A 26,344-nucleotide genomic window follows, 5' to 3' on the forward strand; every position below is an offset into this window, starting at 1 on the left:
CCTTGGCAATGCTTTTCAGCCTTTTCTCTGTCCAGTGCTGTGATGAAGGCAGTCTGGGTATCGTGTATGCCTTTTGCCCTTGTGAGTGGGATGAACACAAATTGACATCCTGTACTCTTTCTGGACAGACTACTGATGACGCTGATGATACCGTTGGACACAAAAGTTTCATTTCGGCCACAGTGCAGACGGGTTTCTGTGACTGGAGTGCGAAGTATTTTGCTCAGCCCGTTATGAAGGTAATTTTGTTTCCTGTATGCGTGTTTTCTGAATCACAGTGCTGCAGCTCTTGAAGGCTGCAGTGCTGATGTACTGAGTGGAGGCTAGCAGCTTCCTCTGTGTTTTTCACATCCTTTTCAGTCTGAGGGGGAAAGGAATAGACATACTTGCATCATTCTGCTCTGTTGGGCTGCATAACCACTGCACTTCTGTAAAGCAAGAGCAGAAAAATCATTTGTGGGAGCAGACAAGTTGGTGGCTGAGCGGGCAGTGGTGTATGACTAGGGAAAGAGCCCTGGGGGGGGGGGGGGGGAAGAAAGCACCCCTGTGGAGCAGTTTGAAAAAAATGTAAAATTGAAATGTCTTCTAGTAGGTCTAGATCCACCGGTGTTGCAGAATTGCAGCTTGCTTGTAGAGTTGTTTCATTTCTAAAGTTAAGTTTGTGTGTGTGTGTGTATATATGTGTATATAAATATATATATATATATATATATAAAATTGCATTATAGTAAAAATTAAGTAATTTTTGGTATCAAAGATGAAATAAGGAAGCTCCTTTATTCTGAAATGGGATGTGAGGAAATGAAGAAGGAGAAAGGCTATTTTCTTCCTGACATTCTAGCTGAATTTTATGACTGTGATGACGCTAAAACAAGCAGAGAAATCAGTGGAGACTGCTGTCTTGAGTGAAGACCATGTAATCCCAGTGTCAACAGAACATATCTTCCACTTGAAGTTAGGCTTGACTCTGTACTTTAGTGTGACTTCAGAGTTGTACCTGCGTGCAGGCCTCTTATACAGACTCCTTTACCTTTGAAAGGGGAATATGATAGTGATTGGAAGTCTGAATGACTGTCTGTGGAAAACATTTGAAGCATTGCTATCTTTTAAAGAAAAAAGAAAAATACTATTATGGCAAAGAACAGGGATGGTAATGACAAATCTTCACTGAGATGTCTTTAGAAGTTAGTGGGTTCCAGTAACCCTAAGTTGGTTTTATGTGAGGAAGAGATAGACTAACGCCTTGTTCCAGAACAAAACTGCAGAACTCTTAAAGAGATGGATATAGACTGTCAATGACTGGAAACAGAAACTGTTAAATTCTGAGACTCTTTGAACCAAAAATCAGGTTTCAGATCTGAAGTGTGAAATCAAAACAAGCAGTAAATCTTGCCTTATTAAAAATAAACACAATAAGGAGGGCCTCCGGATACCTTGGAATTCAAACAGCACAGATTGTGAAGGAACTTTCAGCTTAATTTTGTGGAGAAATTGCAGTTTATCTGAATAATAATGCACAATCTGTGCTAATGCTGCTACCTGAGCAACTCAGGTGAGATCTCAGGCAGAGCCCAGAGTGTCTGTGTCACGTACAGCTGGACTGTGGTGCCTTAAGAGGAGGGGAATATTTCTGGCTCTGGAGGTTAATGTGCAACCACTGCATCTTTAGAATGTATGAAGAAACCATACGTTTTATGTGCTGAAGTTTCTTCCATCCCAGGGTTGCCATCTGTTACTGTTTCTTCGTGAAACCAATCCAAGGGCATGTTAAAATGTTGAGTGATGAAGTGAGATAATTGTCCCTATGTTTAAGGGTATCATAAAATTGGTTATATGGCAACCAGGTTTCTTTCTAACTTCAATTTCTTTAGAGAATCACCAAAAGGAAATACTAAAGTGATGGCCTGACACTTCCTCAGCTGCTAATGAAATTAATTTTCTCCCGATATCATTAGCAGAGTAATTCATTAGGAAATACTTCTGACCTGTGGAGCTTGGTCAAGCTCTATACCCTTTTTTTTTGATCAAATGCATTTGCATGTCTTGATTCAAGTCCAGAAGATAGTACAAGAAAAGGAGGAGGATGGTGTTTTATCTCTTGGTTCTTATTAAAAACATTTGTCTACTTTCTAAGGAAAGCTCTTCACAGTAAAGAGGAGTGTCTTTATTAATGTAATAAATCATGGTAGAGAGCCAGTCAAAGTGGAGTTTTAGTGTGTAGATGGGGAGCAATATTATATATTTAGGTTTAGCACTTTATGTGCATAAAATATAGAAAATTACTTCAAGGGAAGAAAGAAATGAAGCATTCCTGTACTAATTCAGAGAAGCAAGGGAGAAGGAGTCATGGAAATGGAGACTGAGGGCTTCCCTACACCACAGCCCATTCCAAAGGGTTCGGTGTCTCACTGTAAGAATTAAGGTGCTCCAAAACTATGTTCAAATACATGTAGCCTGTACAGTGACCCATCTCTCCAGCTTTTACTAAGAATAGTATAAGAATAGTAGTATGTATGATGGTGAAAATTCCTCTGATCATTTCCGTAAGTGTGTTCAGATGCTGACAGCACAGGCTGTCCTCAAAGGCAGTGTTTTGTATAAGTTTTGAGCAAATCTAAGTCTGTGTTTTCTAGTAAAACAAGGAAGAGAATTGATTTTCCCATTACTTCTGTGAAGAAGCTTTAAGAGGTCAAGGATTGAAATAATGACAGAACAATGTTTTAGAAGATAAGTTATCATACCAAAGAAGGAGACACTATTGCTAAATAGTGAACCTCTGCAGAGAGAGTTTGCAGGAAGAACTTGCATGTAATACTATACTAACTGGGAAATTGTATGCAACTTTGTAATGAGATGGGGTTGCATGTGTTCAGGGGACAGGGAGAAGTCTCTCTCTATTAGAACTTTCTTTGACATTTCTCGAAAGCTCCTTATGTAATCAGACAGGGCTGGCCATGTGGGACCTTGTTTATCGGCTGCAGTTCTGCAGAACGCTTCTTTCCTGGAATCGCTCTTCCTGCAGCAGCCCTGACTGGCTGCTGCTGTCTTTTGGGAGTTTCAATCTCATGAAAAGGGAAACAGAAAAATTTACCAAGTGCTGGTGGAAAAAGATGACATTGATGTTTAATTCCAGTACTTCATTTGGAGATGCTGCCAATCATCATAAGCAGGGAAAGGCAGGACAACTATTCCTGTAATGAATAAACATAAAATTACTGAGAGTGCATCTTAGTCATATATAATTTATGAATTTAGTTTAGCTCCATAGACCTCGTTCTGAAAATGCTTTGACTGGAAAGATTCAGGGATTAATTTCCAGTGTAAACCATTGGCTCAGTTTCAAGCCATCATGCTGAATTTGATTTATTGATTATCTAATCAAATAAATGTGGAAAGAAAATACTGCATTGTGAGCTCTGTGTGCCAGGAAGAACAGATACCTACCACAATGCTGATCTCTACAAAGGTCTTGCCCCATCCTGAAATCTCTCGTGGCAAGAGGCTGTTCTGCTAACCATGGGCGGTCTTGGACCGTGGAGGCACAGGAAAGCCTCGCTGCCAGCTGTCAGGAAGCCCTGAGTCGAGGCGAACGGGAGCCAGCCTCCGTCTCTGCCAGCCCTGGCACAGCGTGCAGGCAGGGGCTGCTGAGGAGCCTGGAAGGTGAGAATTACGGAAGAAGTCCTTCCTGATGAATCCCAGTCTCAACTGCAGCGCTCCGACTGCTCTGTGTCTTGGCAGTTGTTCAAAGCGCTGATAGGGAAACGAGCCCTTCGTGCAATTGCTGCAGTAACGTTAACTGGGGAAAAGCTGTGTTTACTACTGAAGTCTGCTGAATCTTCCCCTGCTCTCCTCCAAATGCCGACTGCTGTGTTGAGAGGGAGGGACAAAGTGTTAAAGAGGAGAAACTTCACAGGTTTTCAAAGGGCACCGCTTGGTGGGAGGTTTTGGAGTTGTAATTGGTTTCTGTCCAAGTGGAAGCTCGGAGGTGTTGGAGATCCGCAGCATGTCATGATCCTAATCGTGTAGTGCTGTCCAGGACTCCCACGCGCTCTGGGGGCTCTGCCGAGAGGAGACCTGAGCAAAAGCCAAAGTGGGGCTGCTTACTGAAAAGGCTTTCTAATGCTTAAATGGGAGCTGGCTGGGAGGGGAGACCAAGACAGGAATGATGAGGCTGATAGTTGGGTGCAGTCTTTAGGATAATAATTTCTGCTTTTGCAGGCAGCAGCAGGTGGGCTAGAGGTCACTGCGTGCTGCTTCATGCATGCGCTGCTATTCGCTCCTGGGCATCCTTGTTACCAGAAGCTCCCTCGTGGTGTTTTCTGTGGAGTTCATGTTTTCACAGATTATTGCACCCTCTTGACAGGATCAGTTGTACAGCTCTGGCCTGTAGGCTGCTGAAAACGGGAAAGGACTTGTATTTTAACAGGGTGCTCTGACTCTTTCTGCTCACTGCGGTGATGGTCTAAGGGTTTGTCTGGTCAAAACCTTGTCCGTTTACCACACATACGCTGGTTGGTCTAATAAAATAATGCACCTGCAGACCTTGTGACATACTGAACTGTATTGCTCTGTCTGTGCCTTTTCCACGTGGTGGTGAAGTGACTGGAGCAGAGTCACAGTTCCGGAGTCAGTCAGTTAAGTAGGTTCTGTGCACGTCTGTGTGATGCTGTGATTTTTGTTCTTCCGAGCAATACATCCAGCTTTAGAATACACAGTACCAGATCAAAACCACCACTCCATGTGGAGTGAAGTACTCAGCTACTATAGAGCGTCTCTGACAGGTTAAAGTATTTGCAGCATTTTGAAAGGGTAACTATTTCAACAGAATCAACTTCCCTATCGGTGTGGTATGTTTACTCTAATAAAACTTTCAAAGAACTCACAGGCGTTTTTCTCCATTCCTCCTCCTGATTTTCTTCTTTCAAAGCTCCCTGACCATCCCACGGTTTCACAAAATCTTTGCACATTTCTTTATATGCACTCAGGCCCATTATTTTCTCTTTTTAACTTGCCTATTCACCAAATGCCAGCTAGCTCAGCATCAATCAGCCTAATGGTAACATCAGTACTGGTGAGAGCCAGAACCTCAATCAGAAGTGGAGCCACACAAAGTAAGTATCAAGGGTTCAGTGAGTATATTTTGGGCATTTTCAGCTGTGAGCCCAAGCTGAGCCTGGGGAAAGCCAGATGACACACACAGTCTGTGCAAGAACCTCCATTAGGAGTTCCAAGATGATGACATCCCCTGTCTGCAGATCCTTTGGCATGGAGAACAGAGATGTTTGAATCAGTTATATCAAAGCCAAGACTTTGAAATGTGACCCTAGTGTTTCCCTGTTGCAAGGAACTGGATTGCATCATAAATTAATACATGGATATTAACCCCTTCATAATACAGAGATACTTCTGAGGGAGCAACTGAGACTCCCCTTTCTTCACATCTTCTGAGGAAGAAGAATAAGACAAAGATGACAAACAGATTGTAGTAGAAGCAGACGCCTCCCAAGAGCATATTTGAATTGCAGGCGCTACAAGAAGATGCCCAGGCTTCAAAATTTGAACAAGCCATCCCATCGCAGGTACAGACACTCATTCATTCATTCTTGTTTTGGAGGGAGGAAGGAAGGTTTTTTTACAGGGAATCATGCCCATCTTTTAGGCTTATCATGCTCAAGCAACATAACAGCAGTGCAAATACAGACACAGATATTGAAACAAATAGCATTCCATGCAAGAAAATATAGGCATGGTCTTTTTCTTCCCTCATCAGTTGATTCCTCAGTCATGCATAGAATCTCATTAATGTGCCAGAGGCTTAATGTAATTTACTTTTAGTCTGAGGTAGTGAAATAACTTCTCCCTAACGTTTTTCTGATCTATTTACCAAGTTGGCTTGGAGTACTGTCTTGTCCCACAGTCCAGGGTATCTGCAGAACTCGTGTGTGGTAGCAGTGGCAAGGCATGCTTGGCTGAGCTTCCCTTGGCTTGACTGAAGAAATGCTTTTGTTGACCTGCCATAACTGAGATCACTGTTTCGTCTCTCAGCCCAAGCATTATCTCCAAAACAGTCGAGGCAGTCGACTGTGCTCTACTGTTTTCCTTCTACCCATCCTCTGCTTCAGCTTGTCACATGTTCTTTTCCCCTAGGAAGGATGAGTGACAAACCCCTTTATCTACAGACAGAGCATCCACCACCTTGCTACTTGAGTGCAGACCCAACTTGCCATCATCAGCAAACAGCTTTCTGCTATGTGCTATTCCCTGCCTGGTCTATGTGGCTCTTTATCCACCAGCTTCCAGGATACAGTCTGGTCCAAATCTAATCTGCAGTCAGAGACTGTGTCCAAGAAGATAGAGAGGCAGTCTGTCGTTTTCAGTTCTGGCCTAGATGGGAGAGGAGAGCTTTAAGTAGTGAGCAGTAATTTTGCCTTAATCCCTACTAAGGAAACTATAATAATCATTTTAATTCCTTGTTTAAGGATTGCTGAGTGAATGCAGAACTCAAGAATGCATCAGAATGCTGCAGCTGAAAGGATAGTAAATGTGCTCCAGAGATGATGGGCAAAACGAAGAGGAAGCTTCAGTGAGGAGAGAGGTTTTGCAATAGATACGTGAATACTTGCAAGCAATGAGAGGAGACAACAAATTGAAACATGCGTGAAGGATGACTAGAGTTACTTCATGCCACCATGGAATTGATGCATGCCTGCAGTCAGCCTGGAGTGGAGGAGAAGCAGGAACGCGCCCAGGCAGATAGCTAGACACAGCAATACCTCCAACCTTCTCAACTTCTGGAACCTGTACTACAGCAGCCCACTTGTCATGAGCATACCCTCTTTTCGAAGAAGTTGGCGTATGGGCTGCAGCCACCCAAGAACGTCGTCTGATGGGTCAGTAGTAAAATGAAAGAAGCACATAGCGGCACATATTTTTGAAAGGGTTCTGTAGCTGTGTTTTCAAAAATAAATGTTTTGGTGGTTATTCAGGAGGAGGAGTTGTACTCTTTTTACAAGAAAATCTTGCGCACTTGCTGTGTTCATTGTGCATGTCTTCGCTTGCATTTCTGACAGTCTCAAGTTTAGGCTTTGGGTTATTAGCAGTTGGACATCTAATGGTTGGATGCTTGGTAGTTCATTGCTTCCAAAGCAACCAATATAAATAGTCACAACATTACAAGCAGTATCGGTGGATTTCATACAAGCTAGCCTGCCAGAACATCTTTGGGTATCATCATGGTATGGTAACATCAAGCTATGGGTAGTCCTGGCCTTATTTCTGTCTTAGTTTCTTGCTCCCTGCATTCAGCCATCTGCTCCTCTGCTTGCAGATGTATGTTACGCAGAATGCAGCAGGCAGGTGGTCTATCGAAGGGGAGAACTGCTTCTAGCAGCAAAACATGCACGCTGGTTTTTGGCAGCGGCTCAGCGGAAGCCGTCCTCATGAGGGAACGGCGAGCCGGGCTTGGACAGGTGGGCAGTTGCCAAGGAGCAAGGACTGTGTAGGGATAACTGGTGGCCGTGAGCGTGGCGTGACTGTCCTGGCTTGTGTGTATGCCTTTCTGCGTCGCTATTTCTGTTGGCTGGGGGCCTGCACATTGCCTCTCCGTCACCGGCGTGTTTCATGATACAGTCACGTGCCCCGAGGACACTTCCAGCTGTATCTGAGGCCTGTCTGTTTGTACGCAGCCCATGGTGTGAATGAAGTCGTGCTGCAAATGCAACTGCGCTGCCAGCCAGGACACTGTCTCTCCTAGTGCTTGGTCTGCTTGCAAAAAACTGTCCTGGAAGAGAGCAAGGCACAGAAGGTGCAAGCAGGCAGTGGAGGGCACTGGGAGCTACGGCGTCTGGGGACCGGTGGGTGGCTCATTTGGGAGGCTGCCCCAGACCCTGCGCGAGCTGCTGCAAGCCGTGCGCTGCGGTGGCACAGTTAGTGCTTGCAGCATTGTACATTTATTATCCACTGATGCTGCAGTGCACAGACTTGGTGATCTAGGAAAGATACCCAGAGAGACCTTGTCAGAGGTCATTACTGAAATTAAATGATTAAAAAAAAAAAACAAAAAAAAAAAAAAAAAACTTTCTGCTTAACAGCCTTATAAGAATTAAGTTCTTTTTCTTCAGACCTGAGAATCCCAGCTACTCCTTTAATCTGATATTCCTTACCTGCTGGAAAGCAGAAAAATTGGTTGCTCAGCTGCATATCCTAAACTGAGAAAACTGCTGGGTGCCTGTAGAAGAATTTACCGTTCTGTTCCTGCCCTTCTCTTCTCCTGGCCATTTAATTCTAACTCTAATTTATTCCCAGAGAAGCTGGATTTTCATTAAGGTGTAGATGTAATCTCTCTACTCTAAGATCTCTCGCTATATTTTATCTGGGGTTTGTTTATCACTTTACATTATTGGTCATTTGTCATTTCCTTTCAAATAGATCTTGTATTCTTGAAAAATTAAAATATAAAATAGTGGATGCGGATGGTTTTTACCTGGGGCTGCAGGAGGAAGGATGGATTTTTTATTTGTTCTTTATTTTAAAGAAGCAGCAATTCAGCTTGATGACAGTTGTTTTCCAAAGCATGGTGGGTTTTTGAAGACAGCATATGTAACAGTGACTAATGGTTTAAGGTGCGAGTATCTGGAGCTGTGCCGGTCTTTGAGCTGCACCTTCACTTAGCGCGTTGGCAGCAGCTGCTGGGAGCGACGCAGCACCCTCTGGGCAGCGGGCTGGTCCTCCCGAGGAAGGGCGTGCGAGGGTCCCGAAGGCTGCAGCTACGCGCTGCGAAGAACGAGAACAAGAGATAAAATGGGTCAGAGGAGCGGCCGGCTGTTCAGGGCCTCTCTCCCATTTCAGGTGGGAGTTTGTGCGCCGTCGGAACAAGGCGGCGCAGACCGTCCCTTTCGCGCAGCCTACGAAACTCTGCTATGGCAAACGAAAACCGTCGCCTTTACCAGTAAACGCAGCATTGGGAACATGCGCGTCTGGGAAATTTTGCCTTTTCTGACCTGCAGTCATCTGTTAGCATGAAGGAAAGATTCCTACTGTGTGGTTTTAGTTTTCTAACTGTATCAAACCTGTTCTTTCTTCAATCTCCAGATTGCTGTGTGGTGCTTTTCGGTTGAGAACTGTAATGTAATCTGTACTGTTTTGAAATTGGAATTAAACTATTTATAAAGAAAAGGAGTTATAATGAGTGTGTACAGTAAACCTAGATCCTTAACTGCCCATCTCGTATGTCAGTAACACAAAGTGACATATGATAAATGTATATGGCTCTTTAAAAAATAAATGTCGTTCACTCTGTAGAGCTGCCTATAGCTTAAAGGCAAAACAAAATATAGGACAGCAAAAGGAAAGGGGAAGAGATTACAGATGGTGGGAATGTTTAGATCAGAAAAATGCTCAAGTATTAAAAATAAAAGTCCCGTGGGCTCCTGAGCTCCTCAGTTTACCGCCTGAAGCTGGACACGCTGAAGAATTTTTAGCTTAGACTGTGTGTATGATGCGGAGTGAGTGTGTATGGTGTGTGTTACAAGGGAAATTCATGGAGTTTTGATTGTTCCTATTGTTTTGTATTGTGAATATATTGATGCATTGAAAGATCCCAGAAGAGCATGATTTGGAGAGCCAGATTCGCAAAGAGAGGGAGTGGCGGTTTCTGCGCAATGCTCGGGTCAGGAAGCAAGCCCAGAAGATCATCCAAAAGGGTGAGTTTGCCCCTGTCCTACGCTGCAGGCAGCTTTATGGGGCCCTAGCACCACGTTCAGCCTGGACTCTCTGGTGTAAAACCTATAGTAATAACGAGCCCCTGCTGACCTGCAAATCTCACAGGTCGTGCTCCTCTTCTCCTGTGCAGGTGAGGCAAATGGGGTCTCATTCTGCTGTAACGTGTTTCACTGGTAGTCGCCTGCCTGTCCGTTCTCAGGATAGCTCTGGACACCGGATCAGGGAAGCAACTGCCTAAAAAGTCAAATGTCTGTCTTCCCCTTTGAAAACTTAAATAAGATGCTGTGTACGAAATGGCATGGTCAGGCACGAGTAGAGCCTTCAGCCAAAGCACGGTGTCACGCTGTCCATCCTCTCGAGTCCATCGCAGGAGGAGAAAAGTGTAAGAGTAATCTTTTGAAAGAGGAAGAGAAGGCTTGCTGTAAAAGCAGGTTTCCCCACTTAGAAGAATTGACAAAGCATGCGATTTCCAGTGCACGTGTTTGCTCCTGAGGCCAACATCTTGCATCTGAAGGCCAACAGCTGAGCTCTTCAGCAGCTCACCCTGCCAGAGCTGGCCTGTCCCCAAGAGCCAAAGTAATAAGCATAAAATCGATAATTCAGAGGCCCTTAACAGACACTATTGATTTACCGTTTTGGCTTTTCTTCCCCGTCCTGTAAATTTCTGATGGATGTCGTAGGTTATGTTTTTAAAGGGATAGAAGATAAAAAATTACAGGATAAACTTTAGACCTCTGGCCAAAAAGGCTCAGACAGTGTTTGGCATGTGTCGAACACCGTTAGGGTTGCTAGTCATGACAAATAAGCCAGTGCTGCTGAGCTGATGGATGTGTTCTCCTGCTCTTCAGCAGACACCTAAATGACTTTCATATTCCCCACTCTCCTGAACTCAGTAAATGATAGTTTACTTCTCATACCTCATTATATTTTTAATATTTATATATGTGTGGCTTTATGAATACTTATACATTTGCCTCTAATTCGCCTCAGGTTCATGAGTCTTTAGCATGTGTATTCTGCATTCTGCTGAAGGCTAATCTTGCTTATTTATAGCTCTTTATGCATTTACAAGGCAGTAGTTGGGCTAGAATTCTTTTAAAACAGGAATATATTGAAATTCAGTATAACCCAATGCAGTGCCATCAGGAATTTGCATAGCTAAATATTACTGCTTGTGTTCCTTACTTAGCCAGCAATGACTGGGGAGTGTCATTTATGTGAGCTCCCCTCACTGTGACCTGCGATGGCATCCTGCAAGGAGAGGCTCCCAGGAGAAGGGTAGATGCTGTTCCTCTTTTGAGCACTAGCAGAGGGAAGACTAGTCTGAAATACTGATTTGCTGAATGAAGTGATATCTGAGGCCCAGCCTCCCAAGCATACCTGATTCTCTGGAGGTTTGCTGGGCTCCAGGCAATAGAATGGATAGCTCAATGTCATAACCTGCAGAATATCATAAACTAAAATAATGCTCAAGTGAAAGCAGAGCCCGGGAAATGGCTTGATGCAATCTTTTTGGATACAAAGAAGGAGGTCTTTCATGCTTACTTGAAGAATTTAAATCTTTTTCTGAACAGGGTTCATATTTGATTGCTTAGCCTGCAAGTAAAATGCCAGTATTCATAAAAGTGAAATCAAAATCTGAAATATTAACAAGAATTAAAATAGATTTAACATAATTAAACAAATGAATGCCAACACAAACTAGAACTGAGTGAACGTCTCCTGATCTTATTGTTCTGTATGATGAATTTATACTTTGCCAAAAAATGCAGTTTCAGGCATATCAGAACTGCTTGTGAATTGCAAACTATTCCAAAGTAAAGTGAAATAGAAGGTTAAATAATCCACTAGTTAACACGAAATACCATATTTTATGTTGAATAGTCATAGAATCGTAGAATCATAGAACCAGTAAGGTTGGAAGGGACCTCTGGAGATCATCTAGTCCAACCTCCCCGCTCAGCAGGGTCACCTAGAGCATGTTAGACAGGGTCGCATCCAGGCGGGCCTTGAATATCTCCAGAGAAGGAGACTTCACAACCTCTCTGGGCAACCTGTGTATTTTCATTTTGTTTTATTTTGCAAAATAGATAATAACAGTAGAGTTGTTTTTTGTTTGTTTGTTTGTTTGTTTGTTTGTTTTTGCCAGCACAAAAAATGTTGGGCTTGGTTGGGCATTTCGTTCTGATGGGATTTTCTTAGACACTGAGTTCTGCCTGGCTTTCTGTCATTCCATGCACAGGCATCTCTCGGCTCGATGATCAGATCTTCCTCAACAGGAACCCGGGCGTCCCCTCGGTGGTGAAGTTCCACCCCTTCACACCCTGCATAGCGGTGGCCGACAAGGATAGCATCTGGTAAGGGTTGCATCTGTCTTTCTGGAGAGTAGCTCCCATGCTGTAACATGACATATAAGGACAGTGGTTGAAAAAGGCCCGTCAGAGAGTGAGTGTGGGTGATTTCCAGGGAACGGTGGTGTGTTGCTCCTTGTTCTTGCCCCACTCCCTTTGGTGGTCATCCTCCTCCTTTCCTGGTCAGGGGTTAGAGAAGAGGTCCTCCTGGAGTTCAGTGCCATAGTCCAGGCATTGTGCTTGAGTCCTTTGGTACAAGAGGTGCTGGATTAGAGGGCTACAAGTGTATCTTGACAGACTTATAATAGTTAATTATGGTTGGGATTTTACTCTGTTTCTTTGCAGAAGCTAGGCATAACATCATTATGTCAATACCAAAGGAGAAAGACAAATTGAATCGGTACCCAATGTGTAATTTTTAGTGCCACTGTAATGGGTAGTTCTCTTTTGATAGCTTGCATAGAAAACTAAGAACTGACCTGATGTTTTTTCTTCATACAGTTTTTGGGATTGGGAGAAAGGGGAGAAGTTGGACTATTTCCACAATGGGAATCCTCGCTACACCAGAATCACAGCAATGGAGTACCTGAATGGACAAGATTGCTCTTTGCTGCTGACTGCCACAGGTAAGTGACACATTTGCCTGTATGATTTTGGGACAGGACGAGGGGCCTTTACAGAATTTAAGTCTGAGTGAGCTATTCTGGACCTTTCATGTTGCCCTCTGTGAACATTGCCGAGTCTGACCTTTTCCCCTCCTTGGTGGCTTGCCTGAGTGATCTCAGTCAAGGAGACACTTCTGGAATCAAACCTGGAAATTGTTTCTGGCAGTACTGGATTATCTTAACTGCTTAAGCAAGTGCTGCAGATATTTTCAAATTACTATCAAATTAAGCACTTACTCAAAGTGTTTTCAATTGTCGCTTCATTTGTTGCATTACTTCAAGTCTTCACATTGCAAATTCCTGGCAGCCTTCTCCTGTACAACATTTCAGGCAATTTGATTTTAGCTGATCTTATTGTTTAAAGAGAAATCTTGCTGCAACCAAAGAATAAAAAATCAAATTCTGTTACTTACGCTGTTTTAGCTCTAGAGCAGGCAAGGCTTATTTTAAGCACTGAACTTCTCAAATAGTTCTGAGTTTCTCTGTACGTCTCAGTAGTACCTCCCATCTCACCTAGGGGAAACAGTTCTCTAGAATGCTCTATTGCATCCTGTAAGGTAGCATGAAGAGCTCTCGTTCCCATTCGTTGGTCTGTAAAGCTGTGAGTAAGATCTGCTTCTTTCCCAAGGAACCATTCTAAACTTGTCAGACTGAGTGTTTTCAATTGCTTTTCAAACTTCCTGATGAAACATACAGGTTGGGTATAATTAAGAGAGGTGGAAGAGGAGTTGAGAGGGCCTCTAGAACATTTTTCTTTCAATTTATTGATTCATGGCACAAAAGTTTCACAGTTGGGGAACAAATTGAAAAAATACATGATGTTCTTGAAAGATTTGCTGCTGTTGGGCTGGGGGCTTTGATTCAGCTTCTTCTGTAGGGTTATGTTTTGTATTTAGCAGGGTATTTTTGTGGCTCTCAGTACCAATAGCAAGGAAGATGGAGAGATAAGTCTTAGAGAAAATGAATTGATCAAAAGAGATGGAGTGACATCTAATGTCAGGTGTTATTTGTAGAGCGGAGCATAGCTCTTCCAGAAGAGTTCCTGGTGGAACAATCCTCTAGGTTGTATGGAGGTAAGAGTAGAGAGAAAAGCAAACCTAATAGGGATTAAGTTCAAGTAAAACTTTCAGAATTAGAGTTTGTATGACTGTGGTTCTGGTTCTCCCCTTCCTTTGTTGTACACAAGTAACTGTGAGAGCTGCATTAACAGTGACACTGCATTATGTTCTGTTTTCTGTGCTCCTGGAGATGATGGCGCTATCAGAGTATGGAAGAACTTTGCAGACTTGGAAAAGAATCCCGAGATGGTAACTGCCTGGCAGGGCCTCTCAGACATGCTGCCGACTACACGAGGTGGGTCCCACTAAGCTGCCATGTTGAGGATAGTAGTAGTTTGTGATGGTAGGGCTTTTTCTAGGGATGGGTAGAGTAGAATGGGTTTCTCAACTTTGGCCCTCAGTAACATCCTTGTTTAACAGTCTCTGCCTTTCTGGAATGACCTTTCACCAAGCCTGGTGAGGAATTCCTGTTCCAGTTCTCACAAAACAAAACCAACAAAACCAAAAGCCCTACACAGCAACCTCCCCGCACCATAATGTGAGAACAACTAGAACAGCCTCTTGCTGGGGAGACAAAGGGCATAAAATCCTTGTTCTTCACAAGCTTCTCTGCAGCTGTCTTGGCCAAGCCGTCCTATTACTCTTGTTGCTAAGGAGAGAACTGTAGAACAATGGTGGAACTGAGCACTTACCTGCTCTGGACTCACTGGGCAAGTGGTTGTTTCTTCCTCTTTGGGTATGGGAGTAGTTCGTATACTTCTTCTTTCCTCCTGATGGGCTGCTCAGCCTTTACCTAGCTTTGCATGTTGCATCTGTGACCTCATTTAGCCTGAATTCAATTTTAGCACTTACTCTTTGCTGTTTGTTGTGGGTCAGGAGGTGGCAGGAGAATATGCAATCTTAGTCTGATACCTGTGGAAGGACAGTGCAGTCGGACATTGATTCGCTTTGAATGTTAAAGAAGTAATGTAAAAAAAGACGTAAAAAGGAGCGCTGACATCCAGCAATACACAGTCTGAAACCAGAATACCAGTTTGGGTAACCGTGAAGTCTGTTTCAGGACATTAGAGGAGGTGGACATTTTGTCCTTCTGAGACCTAATAATGTACTAATGCTCTAATGATGATTCTCTGTCACTTGGATATTTTTAATCAAGGCTACAAGTCTTTCTAGAAGACGTGCTGTAGTTTAATCAGTACTTATGTTACAGGTTTGATGCAGGAATTGCTGGGGAGGATCTCTGGCTTGTTCTATGCAGGAGGTCAGATGAGATGATCAACATAATTCATCCTGACCTTAAAATCTGACAGTTCTCATTTCCGAGCTTATGTGGTTCATCACAGGAGTCTGACACAGCTCTTTTAGCTATTCATTGGATTTTACCTGTGCTGACTTGCTGAACTCATATCTGATAGGTTTCCTTAACGCCTCATGGTTCATCTCTGGTGTTTTAGGAAAGAAGTGTATTTGCTGTAACTTTAGGTTGTGTGCCTCACTGTCATATGTGCACATAATTGATTATTAACTGCAGGAAGTTTGTAGCATACTGTGAAAATTGCCATGGTCAAAACCTGCCCTTTGCAGAGATGTCAATAAAAGCAGAAAGAAAACAGTAGTAATACACTGAATGGTGAGAGGCGTGAGTCTCCTTAGGAAGAGAGAAAAGTATCTATTAGTCAGCTCAAGTTGCCATTTGTAGTGTCATTCAGTTAGTCTCCATTTCTTTTTGGTCAACATTGGCTTTCCTGAAAGATACTGGTTAATATTTACCCTCTCTGGATTCAGGATCTTATTTCCTTGGTACTGATAATGGACTTACTCAAACAACTGATGCCTGGGAGTTCCCCAGACTGCTGAGGTCATTGACTTTTTCCTGCATCATGAGCAGTGTTCAGAGAAGATGCTGACAATTGTAGAGCAAACTCCTTCCGGCTAATCCCACGCCTGACTTCCTGCATGCACCTTATTAAGGTTCAGCATTTGCTGATTGTACCTTACTCTCTAAAGGCCTTTAATGTAGAAGAAAGGATTGTTAAAGAGCGTCAATGTTTGCCATTGCAAAACAGGTTAAGAGCTGAGGCAAGAACTGATTTACTTGTAAGAGTTGAATGGTTACACTTGCCAAAACAACAGTATTAAAAGTTTTAAATTTGTTCTCTTCAAGATTTTTTTCACCCTCTTCTTTTCTTTATGATCTTAAGTCTGGGTCCTCTTTTCTTCGCCTTTCACCTTTGGTGCAGTTGAATTAGATTCAGAAGAAGAAAAAGATTTCTTTGTGAGGAGAGAAATAAATGCAGTCACTTCAAAAGAGCTGTGTGAATGAAGTCCCCTTGGAAATGAGATTCTCTATTGAAGTTATCCTTTGCTGCCAAGGCCATAGCTGTGGTCCAGCACTAGCTCTTAAAAGTGAAGATGCATCTTTGAAGCTGACTCAGGAGTTTTACTGGAGTTTGTTGTCTCCTGCTATTGATTTCCTTGTCTCCCCTCCTATCCTTTTCCCCAGTGTCACTGTTCTCTGTTATTTGATAGTCTTCTTGACAGCAACCAAAATACTGACTTTTGTAGGCAGTTACCCCTCTTAAAAAAGGAGGAAGGAATATGTGATGCAGAAATACATCCTTTGGTGTCTTGGGAGGCCTTGACAGATTGTCCAACTAACAGGAGGACCAGGGTAACACTGCTTACTGTCCTGCAGCATCAGGCTGGTCTGGGAAGGTGATCCAAGCCAGACTGAGGTGCAGAACTTTAACTTTTAAACTGTGTCATGGCTTGCGTTGTGCAGCCCAAGAAAAGAGAAATGAGCTAAAAGCCAGGTTCATGTGTTAAACATGTGCTGATTCTGTTGCTCAGAAGCAGCTTGGTCCCAGTTAGCTATACATCTTAGTTGACTTTTGAGACTCAGGGTAGACAAGTCTTAATTTAGTGCCGCACTGTGTGAGCCCTTTGTTTTTTCAATAGAAGATCTATTCATTTTGATCTTGTTCAGATCTTTTTTAGATCTGTTCTCAATCAACCCATGCTGCACCAAGAACATCTCTTCAATTAAAGCCAGGGTTTTAAAAGAAGCAACAGTACCAGGTGCTCTAGTGTAACACAGTGTTACTTTTTCTTCATATGAGGAACCAGAAATCCCCAGCTGAAGAAAAGGGTCTGAGAAAAGGCAAATCTCATGCTGTGAGCCTCACATCTCAGCCACGGTAAATTATGCAAAAGGATGTAGCAAAAGCTAAACATTTTTTAGCGAGCAGCATTGGAAGACCATAATCCTGAAGTACTCTAAAGTTGCAATATCACAGTATGAGGCTTTTTGGAATTCATGCAATTTCTATAAAAAAGAGGGTGTTGCTGTTGCTTCTGTGCATGGCTTGAGATCCCGCAGCAGTTGGGTGCCAAGCAGCAAAGCGACCCATCGCATGGTATCTGTGCAGGAGCTCTGCTCAGAGTCATGCAAAGCTTGTCCTACCTGGCAGAAGCAGTCGTGCATCTCTCTAGCTGTCTGAAGACAAGGGGTCATCACATGCTTCTGAACAAAATTGCAATTTTTACATTGTCCCTTTGTAATGGAGGGAAACAAATAAGCCACTACACCCCAGTTGGAGTGTTTTTGCTCTTTAAAGCATGGTGGTGCTGGAATTTGGAGAAGTACAGAAGTATAACTAGCTGCTTCAGAGTTGCCAAGTACTGTCTACTCCAATTCCCTGTCCCAGCTCCTTCTGTGTGCTGTTTGCTTTGTTTTCTTTTGTCCAGGTTAGCAAAGACAACCAGTGCTTCTAAAGGAGGGCTGGTGAAGGGCCTAACAGATTGGCAGGATCTCTTGTTGTACACCTCGAGTTGCTTGTGCAAGATTCTCCAGTGTTTCCCAGAGCTGTATCTCCTTTCCTCCATTTTCTGCCATGCTGCAGTATTCTCTTACTACCTGTGGGTTTACAGTGGCTAGAAACAAATCTGTTTTGGTGGCTAACCTCTCATTTAAGAGTTGTTTAAATGGAGCACCTGTAAATTGTTTGCACCACCTGAGTGCTGATGAGCTATCTATTGAAATATGGGGCAGAAGAGCCAATGTTGCAGCTTTCCAGCAGCACTAGCTGCATGAGCCCAAGCCTTTAATGACAGCAACTTCATGCTCTCGTTTGGTTTGATGTGTGCAGATACCAGAAGTTATTTAGATTTCCATCTGTCACTGCCCAATACATTGCACTTTAGAGCAGGTCGTACAAAGGATATTCTCCTGGTTCAAGAAAAAATATAACAGTCAAATCTGTGCTGCTGTCAGCCAGCCAGCATATTCACTTCACACATGACAAGTGCCACTGTCGATGGCTTCCTAGGAAAAGGTTCAGCGTATAAACCAATGCCTTTTCTCTGGACGGAGGCATGTGCTGCTCTTGCTGCTGCTGCTTCTCTGTTATGACCTTTTCCTTTGCTTTGAGTTGCTTTTTCTAACCCTTTTTTTAAGATTTATTTTTGCTCTGGCTGACCAACTTACCCTTAGCATCAACCCCTTAATCCCTGTCTTCTCACAGGTCTGGCCCGAAGGGTTTCAATCTATCTTGACAGAAGTAAACAGGGAGGTGAGTGCTTTCTTTCCTGTTACCTATGACCAGCCGGGGTGGGAAGGACCTCCTTGTCCAACTTCTATTTGGTTGGTTGGTTGGTTTTTTGGCATGTTTTTGAATGACTGCTGAGTCCTTTTTGTCCCTGGAAAGCTTTGCTTCTTCTGCCTCTCCCCATTCCTTGCCTTGTATCTGTAACAGTGGTAGGAAGTGTAGGGAGGGTATCTTGAGCTCTCCACATGAGCTCAGCCAACCGCTGAGGGACATGACAGGAGATTCATGTTATATTCTCCAAGCTTTTTGCAGTGAGAGCAAGTATGGGTGGTTTTCTGGGACACACAAATCTTCTTTCTAGGAAGATTTCGAAGCATCCTTAGACAAAATAGCTCGAATGGCAGGTTCCATTAGCTGTTAAGCTAATGTGGATTTTGTTGGGTTTTATTTGTAATAGAGTTTTGCTATAAAGATCATTTGAAAAAGGAACAGCTGATGAATCTTTCCTGTGAGGCTTAGAAGAGTGGACTTAGTCTTTTGGCAAGGGTATGCATAATAAATTTTACAAATTCTGCCCTTTCGTTTGGAAAGAAGGTAAATGAAACCCCCCCAACCTGCCTGTGTAGAAGCGGGAGCTGTACGGTGTCTGCATCGCTCCCGAGCCTGACCCCCTTCGCAGGGTCTTGGGGGAAGCAGATGGTGAATGTGTCAGGGCGTCTCTGCGTGTGTGCACGTACGTGGATGCGACCGCTGACGTAATCCTTTGGGCTATTCATCAATTATTAACATTTGCTGACTGATAAGAGCTGAGCATGTCTGCAGTGATTAACAGAACAAAGCTGATTGTGGTGGTGTGTGATTCAGAGCTCTCTAACTCGAGGCCTTTGCACATCTCTCTCTTACTGTTCAGAGGCAAATCACTGGGATAACACTGAGCAAAGCTGCTGTTACTTCTAGCTTTCTGGCTCTGCATTTCACTCAAAAATCCACTGGCAAATCAAAATGCTAAAATTAGCAATACTCAGCTGCGGGGAATTCCCTATTCAGCAAACTGGGCTGCGGAGCAGTTTAAGGAAATACCAGCCACTCCCACGCAGGGTCAATACTGCTGGTGCTACGCGATCAGCACTCTGTCCCAAGCACACAAATAACTGTGAATCAACAGAAAAAAATCACCAGCATCTTCTGACTAGGCATTCACCTAGTGCAAAATGCAGCAAAAAGATTCCTTGCCTGACCAAAGAAGTCTTAGAACATGTATAAAATTAACCATTTGCTTGACAGCAAACTACATCAGCTATATTCATATAAAATGTACTCATTTTGTCACTAAGGCACCAAAAATCTGCTCTCATTGCCTTGGCTTCGGTGGGGAGTCGCCTGGGCTCCTCCTGTGCTCCCAGCCAGCACTCACAGCATCTCAGTTCTCCACGGTGTTGTCACCTCTCGGCAGCGCCGACAGTGCGGGAGGCAGGAGGAGAGGGTGGTAACAAGCTAATGTTCATTTGACCTGTGCCCACCTCTATCCGTCGCTGCCTCAGGGGGGTTGTTAGATCTGATGTGTAAACATCCGTAATCTCTGCTGCCTCCAGAAAGTATCTACTTGTGCCAAGCAAGAAAAAGTAAGCACATACTAGCCAGTTCCCTGCTTCCTTCCTGCTCTCCTGGGGTTTCTGCGACAAAGTGAAAGATGTCAAATACAGAATCTGCAAAAAAACAGGACCTTGCCCTCTGAAAGCTCTGCTCTGCTTTTAATAATACCGACTCTTTCGGCAAGAAGTAAGCAATGCGGAGGGGAGAGGACAGCCTTGGGGCACTCTGAAGATATAAAAGCTGGCGACTGGCAGGTAGGGGAATTTCCTGGGGAGCTGCAGAGCTGAATGTGAGGCAACTTCAACAGAAAGAGGAGCCTTGGCAGAGGGAGGTCTCCAAAATAAAATTTAAAGGATTTTATACCAGAGAGCAAAAGAGAGAGAGGGGCAGAGTGAATCTCTCCACATCTTCCAAGAGTTGGTATCTTTTTCTTTAAGAATGCGTATTAGGGAGAACCACCTTAGATATGATCAGATTTTTTAATTGAAATAAAATAATTGGATTTGCATCTCCAGGGTTTTAGGTTCTTTAAATTGGATTCTCAGAGTCACAGATACTCTTTTCCCTTACTGTGCAGTCCTTGGCATGAAACGAGTGACACTTTTTGAAGGTATATTGTAGAAATTAATAAAGAGTGAGATCATACAACCCTCCCACTGCTTCCTGGAAATTAAAACAGAGATGTGCCGCTTTGCTTAGCCAGGAGGGCCCATGATTAAAAAAATCATTAGTCAGAATCTGAGATGCTTTTATACTGTAGTCCATGTAGGTATTTCTGATCTCATTGAAATGCCAAGTACAGGTTGGCTGTGTTCCATTCATGATAAAAATAAGTGCAGACACTCGAAATGCAGCTGCTTTCAGCACCAATGTTATTTATTGAAATTTGTACAAGGAACTATCCCATCGAGACAAATACCTGATTTTCAGGAGGAATCCTGCAGGGAACAGTCATAGAAAGTTACAGCTTAAGGAATGGCTGTTGATATGCATTGCCTGTATATCATCTCACGTCATATAGAACTGCAAGTACCTGTATTAAAAGGCTCAAGAGAAAAAGCCTTTAAATTTTTGTTTTCCTGAGCTGTGGAAGATTAACTTGTTCCCCAAGAATTCCTTACAGGAGAAAATTAATCTTAATTAATGGTGCATTAAAGGAACAGTATTGTTAGCGTGCCTGGTCCTGTAGTTCATTGGCATCCGAGAGTCCCACGGTTTCCATGCTCACTTTTTTCAGGTGGTTGAGTTTGTGTCATAGCATTCCCTCTGTTTACTCCATTACTGTAAGCAAGCAGGAGCTTGGAAATCGAGTGGTGGGTAAGGCATGAATCTTGCTGCAGGGCTCACCCGGAGAGCTGCGACTGCGTGTGTTTGCAGAATACGTTGCCCTTTGCCAGAATAAGGCCGAGCAGCATCTTACATGCCAAACCTGCAAGCCAAGACACAGTAGGTGAACTACACTCTCAGTTGTAACATTCTGGAGAAGGACCTCTGTTAATTAAAAAGGAAATGGTAGTTAGTATTAAGTCCCACATTTGCTTCTCATCCTAAAATAGTGGGAATTTAACATATAAACATGAGCCAATATTTTATCATTTTCACCATGAAGACATGTTTGCCCTTAAGGCTCTAGTACATAGAAATAGTTCAGCTATTTCTGTTTCATTGCATACTGTGAGACTCATCGCTGAATTCAACACTTCACAGTCAAGAAGTGACTGTTATGTGCTGGTGGATAACTTAAATGTATACGCGAAGGCTTTTGTTCTTTTTCAGCACAGATTTAAATTCTAGTTTAGCATTTCCAGTTGCAAACTAGGCTTTCCTTTTCCCGCGTCCTTATCCTGTTTCCTTGAAAGGGGCATCCTTGAAACCTCTTGCCAGCGGCAGCGGGCGACCGCGGCGGCCGGGAGCCGGGATTCCCCGGCAGGAGCGGCTGGTGTTCAGCACATGCGCGACCTCTGCAGACAAGACCTAGAATGGTTCTTGGGCTGCAGGTGTTTCCAGCAAGGAGGGTGCCAGGAATTCTCCCTCATTCTTAATTTTATGGATGTATTCTCTTATTTCTCATGCCCGGGTTGTTTGGGGCAATATGTGCATCCCATATTCAGATGCAGATTAGTCCACTCTTAAGCACTGTGGATCAAAAGAAGCAAAAATGGCATTTCATGTTTTCTTGAGAGAATAGGGAGACTGACAAGGGCAAGAGAAAAATCTCTGCTTACATAATGATCAAAATGCTGCACTTGCCCCTTCAGCAAGCAGAGGTATCAGTTATACAGACTACTGAATTTTTATAAGAAAGGCAGAAGATGAATTGTCTTTTTGTAGGACCATGAGCTGTACCCTACACTAGGACACTACAATATTGAGTTTTAAGCCACTGAAGAGCAAGAAATCTCCCATGTGAGATAGTCTGTTTTCTTCCTCCATGGATGAATCTTTTCCCCTCTTTCTCTCTAACCGTGGGGCCTCTGTTGGTTCCTATTTTAGGGCTGAAGCCTTGTTCTTTCTGGTAGTTTCTCATGAGAGCTCTCTACACCATTTTATGTAAGGTAAAACCTTTCTGGGACTTCTTCGCTCCATAAAATTTTCCCAGCCCTCTAGATTTCATTTCTGAGTATTCTCCATAGATACACCAAAACCAGCCTAGACACTAGTGGCACCAAAAATGCCAGTCATAACTCTGAATTCACCATCTCTTTGTCCTCCTCCTCAGATCTGGACTCCCCCGGTTGGGGATTGTTGCTACTGATCAAACTGGAGAAAATGATGGTCTTCAAACTGGGGAATATAACTGCAAAAATTGGGAGCTTTAAAACTGCCTAAGAGCACATTGCCTATTTAACTCCATCAGTGATGGTAATGGCGATATCTATCTCAGCCTGCCAGTTTTATCTTGTCACATGAGCCATAAACAAGATGACAAATGAAAACACTTTGGTAATGTTTATCATCTAAATCACTGCCTCCTTGCTTGCCTCAGATCTCCAGCAGCCCTCCGAGCTGCCAGGCAAGCTGAAGTAACAATCAGTTTGACTTGATAAAGATACAAGCTCTGAGCTTGGCTGAGAGTCCTGAATTTCCTGCAGAAAGATGAAAGACTGTCAATAAATGTCAGTAATCTTTTCAATGGCATGCAGCCAGATCAGGAAAAGGCTTGGATGCAATGCTTAGGAGGGGGAGGCAGGTGAAACAGTTTGCCTGGATCTGTGTAAAGCAAGGTCATCTCACCATCCTTGAAGCTAATGTGGGACTTGCATGGTGCCGCTGCTTGTTTCGTTCCTGCCCTAGCAGCAGAGGCAAAGATGTTTGGTCTGGCAAAAAGTACTCCTGTTAGTAACAAAAAAAAGTGTGTGGTAGGGTATTTAAATTTTCTGCTGGGGCTAATTCTTTAGGAGTAAATTGAGCCAAATCCACATTTATCCCGCTTTTGGACGAGCTTGTGCATGTCTGCTGGGAGAGTTTGTGGAGTGGAAACACAGGAGGCCAGCGAGGGCCCTGGTGAATGGCTCCGAGCAGGGAGCCTGCAGTCCTCGTTGCACTGCAGAGTTCTTTCCAATGCCAAGTTCTGTGTGGTTATAAAATACTTTCCAAATTGCACCGGAGTTACAATTTGGCATGGAAGAGACAGTGAAACACTGCTTCTGAAAGGAAAGAAGCGACTGCTTCTGTCTGTGCCAAGGGGACAACCCTATGCAAGAAAACAAAAACAAACAGGCAAAAACCGAAGTTCTTTTCAGGTTCCCTGTGTAGAGCTTCTGGGTTGTTTTTGTTAAATATATGAATAAAAATCTCCCTGGAAAATCTGCAGATTTGAAATCAATCAGCTTTTCCAGTGTAAAAGCAAAAAATAATTGGTGTACAGCTCTGTGCTCAGACTAAGGCAGTTAGGTGCTGTGCAGGCAGTGCATAGGTGATGCAAAGAAGTCCGTTCTAATTAAAAATGCAAGAATTATTCCTTGGAGATTACCCCCGCCAATTAGGGGTTTCATTGCCAGCTATTTCCTAAGTCCAAAATATCTGTTTTTTTCTGGTTCTCATGTGCTCTGTACTTAGAAAAGTAAGCTCACTCAATGGCTTTTGGACATTTAATCCACACACTGGGAAGAGAAGTGAAATACATTTATTTTTTTTCTCTAGAAATTGCCATACCAAGAAAGCTCATTAGTTTATACACTCAACCAACCTGTCTGTAAGCAGGTGCCCATGTCAGGTGTTTCAGGGATAGAAAATCCCTTGTAATTCTCTTACAGCATGGATGGGACTTTCTTGTAGACTTCAACTAGCAATCAGCTTATGTCCTCAAGGATGAGGATCTAGAGCTCTTGTAAATGTATTTTAGCTAGTGTAATTGCAGATTGGTCTCTTCCTTATCTGTTCATGTAGCAAATGGTTTTTTACTCCTACCAGGCTATTTAATTCAGGACCTTGTGGCAATGACTTCGCTATTCCTTGTTTAGAAACATTTCCTCTTACTCACATATTTCTGTTAGAATAAGAAATCAGAGTAATGTGGAGGTTCTCAGGTCATGCTGCATGCAGGGTCACCAGTTCAGTCTGCTTCAGTCATCATTTAGTCTGATGTTCTCAGAAGATGGTGGATAATTTACTTGGACTCCTGTGGAAATCCCCAGTAGTTTCCCTAGACTAGGTGGCCCTAGCCTTGCCTAAGCATTCAAGCTACCCAAGAAGTAGAAGACATATCTTGGACTCAAATCCAGGACCAACTGATTTGATCCCATTTGGAGGACGTATGGATGTATGTGTATGTAATTTTAAATTTTCTCTAATGACGATAAAGTGTTATCTGTAGCTTAAGATCACAAAACCTGGTGTTCTGCTCAGTCCTGCTCTGCCTGTGCAGATGGGGAAAATAATCTGCGTGTCCTGCCTGTGTTTTATCTTAGGAGCAGGAATGGTAGTCGACTGGGAGCAAGAAACGGGGCTCCTTATGACATCTGGAGATGTGAGGATAATCCGGATCTGGGACACAGATCGGGAAATGAAAGTACAGGTAACACATGTATTTGTGCCATTTACCTTTCCCTGTGGCTGAACGTACTGGTCTCCTGGCAAACTCCCAGCCCATATCTCAGTCAGTGAGTTATTCCATGCACAGCTAAAGGAGAATGTGTCTGTGAAGAGCTGACAGATACCTGCTTCTGGATCTCCTCCTTTCCATTTTCAGAATCATGTTACAAGATAAATCAAAATACACAAATATTTAGTAAGTGCTTCAGATCTTTCCTGGAAGTCGCTGCTGGCATTCTGAATGGTACATGATAGTGCTTGGAAGAGGTGAGGTTTGTGCAGTCCAGGAACAGGCAAGAGGCCACTGATAATTTTTTTTGTTTTAACATTGAAACAGTATTAAAAAAATCTAGAGAAAATTAAATGGTGAGTTGGGTAGGTGGTAGAGCACAGTCAGACTTACTGCTGCCATCTCTCTAGCTCTCTGGGAAGCAAACAGAGCTAATTATGGAACAGTGTTATCCTCATCTCTCCCATCTTCAGGAGAGCATGGTTCACACCAAAAGTGCTCACACGTCTGTTTAGTTCCTTTCCTGACCTGAGGCCTCAATGCTTAGGAGGATGGAGACGTGAGGCGTTCCCCAACCACGCGCTGGCCAAGTGAAGGCAGTGGGGTTACTGCCAGTGGAGGCCAGTGTGACTCAGAGCAGCAGTTTGCCCAGTGTTGTGTGGGCACCAAAGCACCGACAATGTCCCCAGGGCTGCTGAGGGCTCCGTCAAGGTCTCTGCTTCCAGCTGGGGAGCTGCTAGCAGCACTCTGCAGCTCGCTGCTATTCCAGAACTGAGTGCATCTCAGCTTTAATGCGAGTCTTATTTCCCCATGCAGTGAAAAGGGGAAAAGAGTGTGCAATCGTGCATGCTGATTGTAGTCAAATTAAATGCTTTTAGGAATTGTAAGGAGAAGTGACAAGTCTATGAGAATGAAGTCACCATGCTGGAGAAAAAAGAAAGTCTTCAAAGCTTCTAGAAATTAACTACCCTGGATGAACATTAATTATGATACTTTGACCCTGTAGTGTAGCATAATTAAGCCTAAGTTGATCTTAATTACTTTCACCTATTTTTTTATGTAAATTAGGAGCATCAAAATTCAGAAGGTGAAAATCTTCTCAATGATGATGATTAATGATTGTACTGAAATTATCTAAAAACATGCTGTTTCTTTTTTAATTGGAAAGACCGGTTTTGTTGAAATTCAAGTGATTAAAACTTCCTGACTCAGTAACACTGGAAAGCTGAAATTCAGTACAAAGAGCAGGGAAGCTATGTAATCCAAGCTAAAAAAGGTGCCTCCCCACTCTTTGAACTACAGAAAACACATCTCTGGGAGCACTTTGGTTCTAGCGGAAGAAGCAAGTACTTCATTTTCACTTCAG

General features: G+C 43.3%; 1 protein-coding gene across 6 annotated transcripts in view; it reads left to right on the forward strand.

Moving 5' to 3' along the window:
• The window catches only part of RPTOR (regulatory associated protein of MTOR complex 1), a 153,389-nt gene that overhangs the window by 116,295 nt on the left and 10,750 nt on the right, over window positions 1–26,344 (forward strand). For 4 of the 6 annotated variants that reach the window (XM_062591395.1, XM_062591394.1, XM_062591399.1 and 1 more), the window contains 7 exons: window positions 129–239; window positions 9,596–9,701; window positions 11,963–12,077; window positions 12,573–12,697; window positions 13,985–14,089; window positions 18,318–18,365; window positions 24,845–24,951. In XM_062591395.1, the coding sequence (XP_062447379.1) occupies window positions 129–239; window positions 9,596–9,701; window positions 11,963–12,077; window positions 12,573–12,697; window positions 13,985–14,089; window positions 18,318–18,365; window positions 24,845–24,951 (717 nt within the window). The remainder of the gene's footprint in view (window positions 1–128; window positions 240–9,595; window positions 9,702–11,962; window positions 12,078–12,572; window positions 12,698–13,984; window positions 14,090–18,317; window positions 18,366–24,844; window positions 24,952–26,344) is intronic. The other 2 variants (XM_062591396.1, XM_062591398.1) reach the window with 1 other exon arrangement.

The sequence above is a fragment of the Rhea pennata genome, chromosome 19, assembly GCF_028389875.1.
Source record: "Rhea pennata isolate bPtePen1 chromosome 19, bPtePen1.pri, whole genome shotgun sequence".
NCBI classification, from domain to species: domain Eukaryota; kingdom Metazoa; phylum Chordata; class Aves; order Rheiformes; family Rheidae; genus Rhea; species Rhea pennata.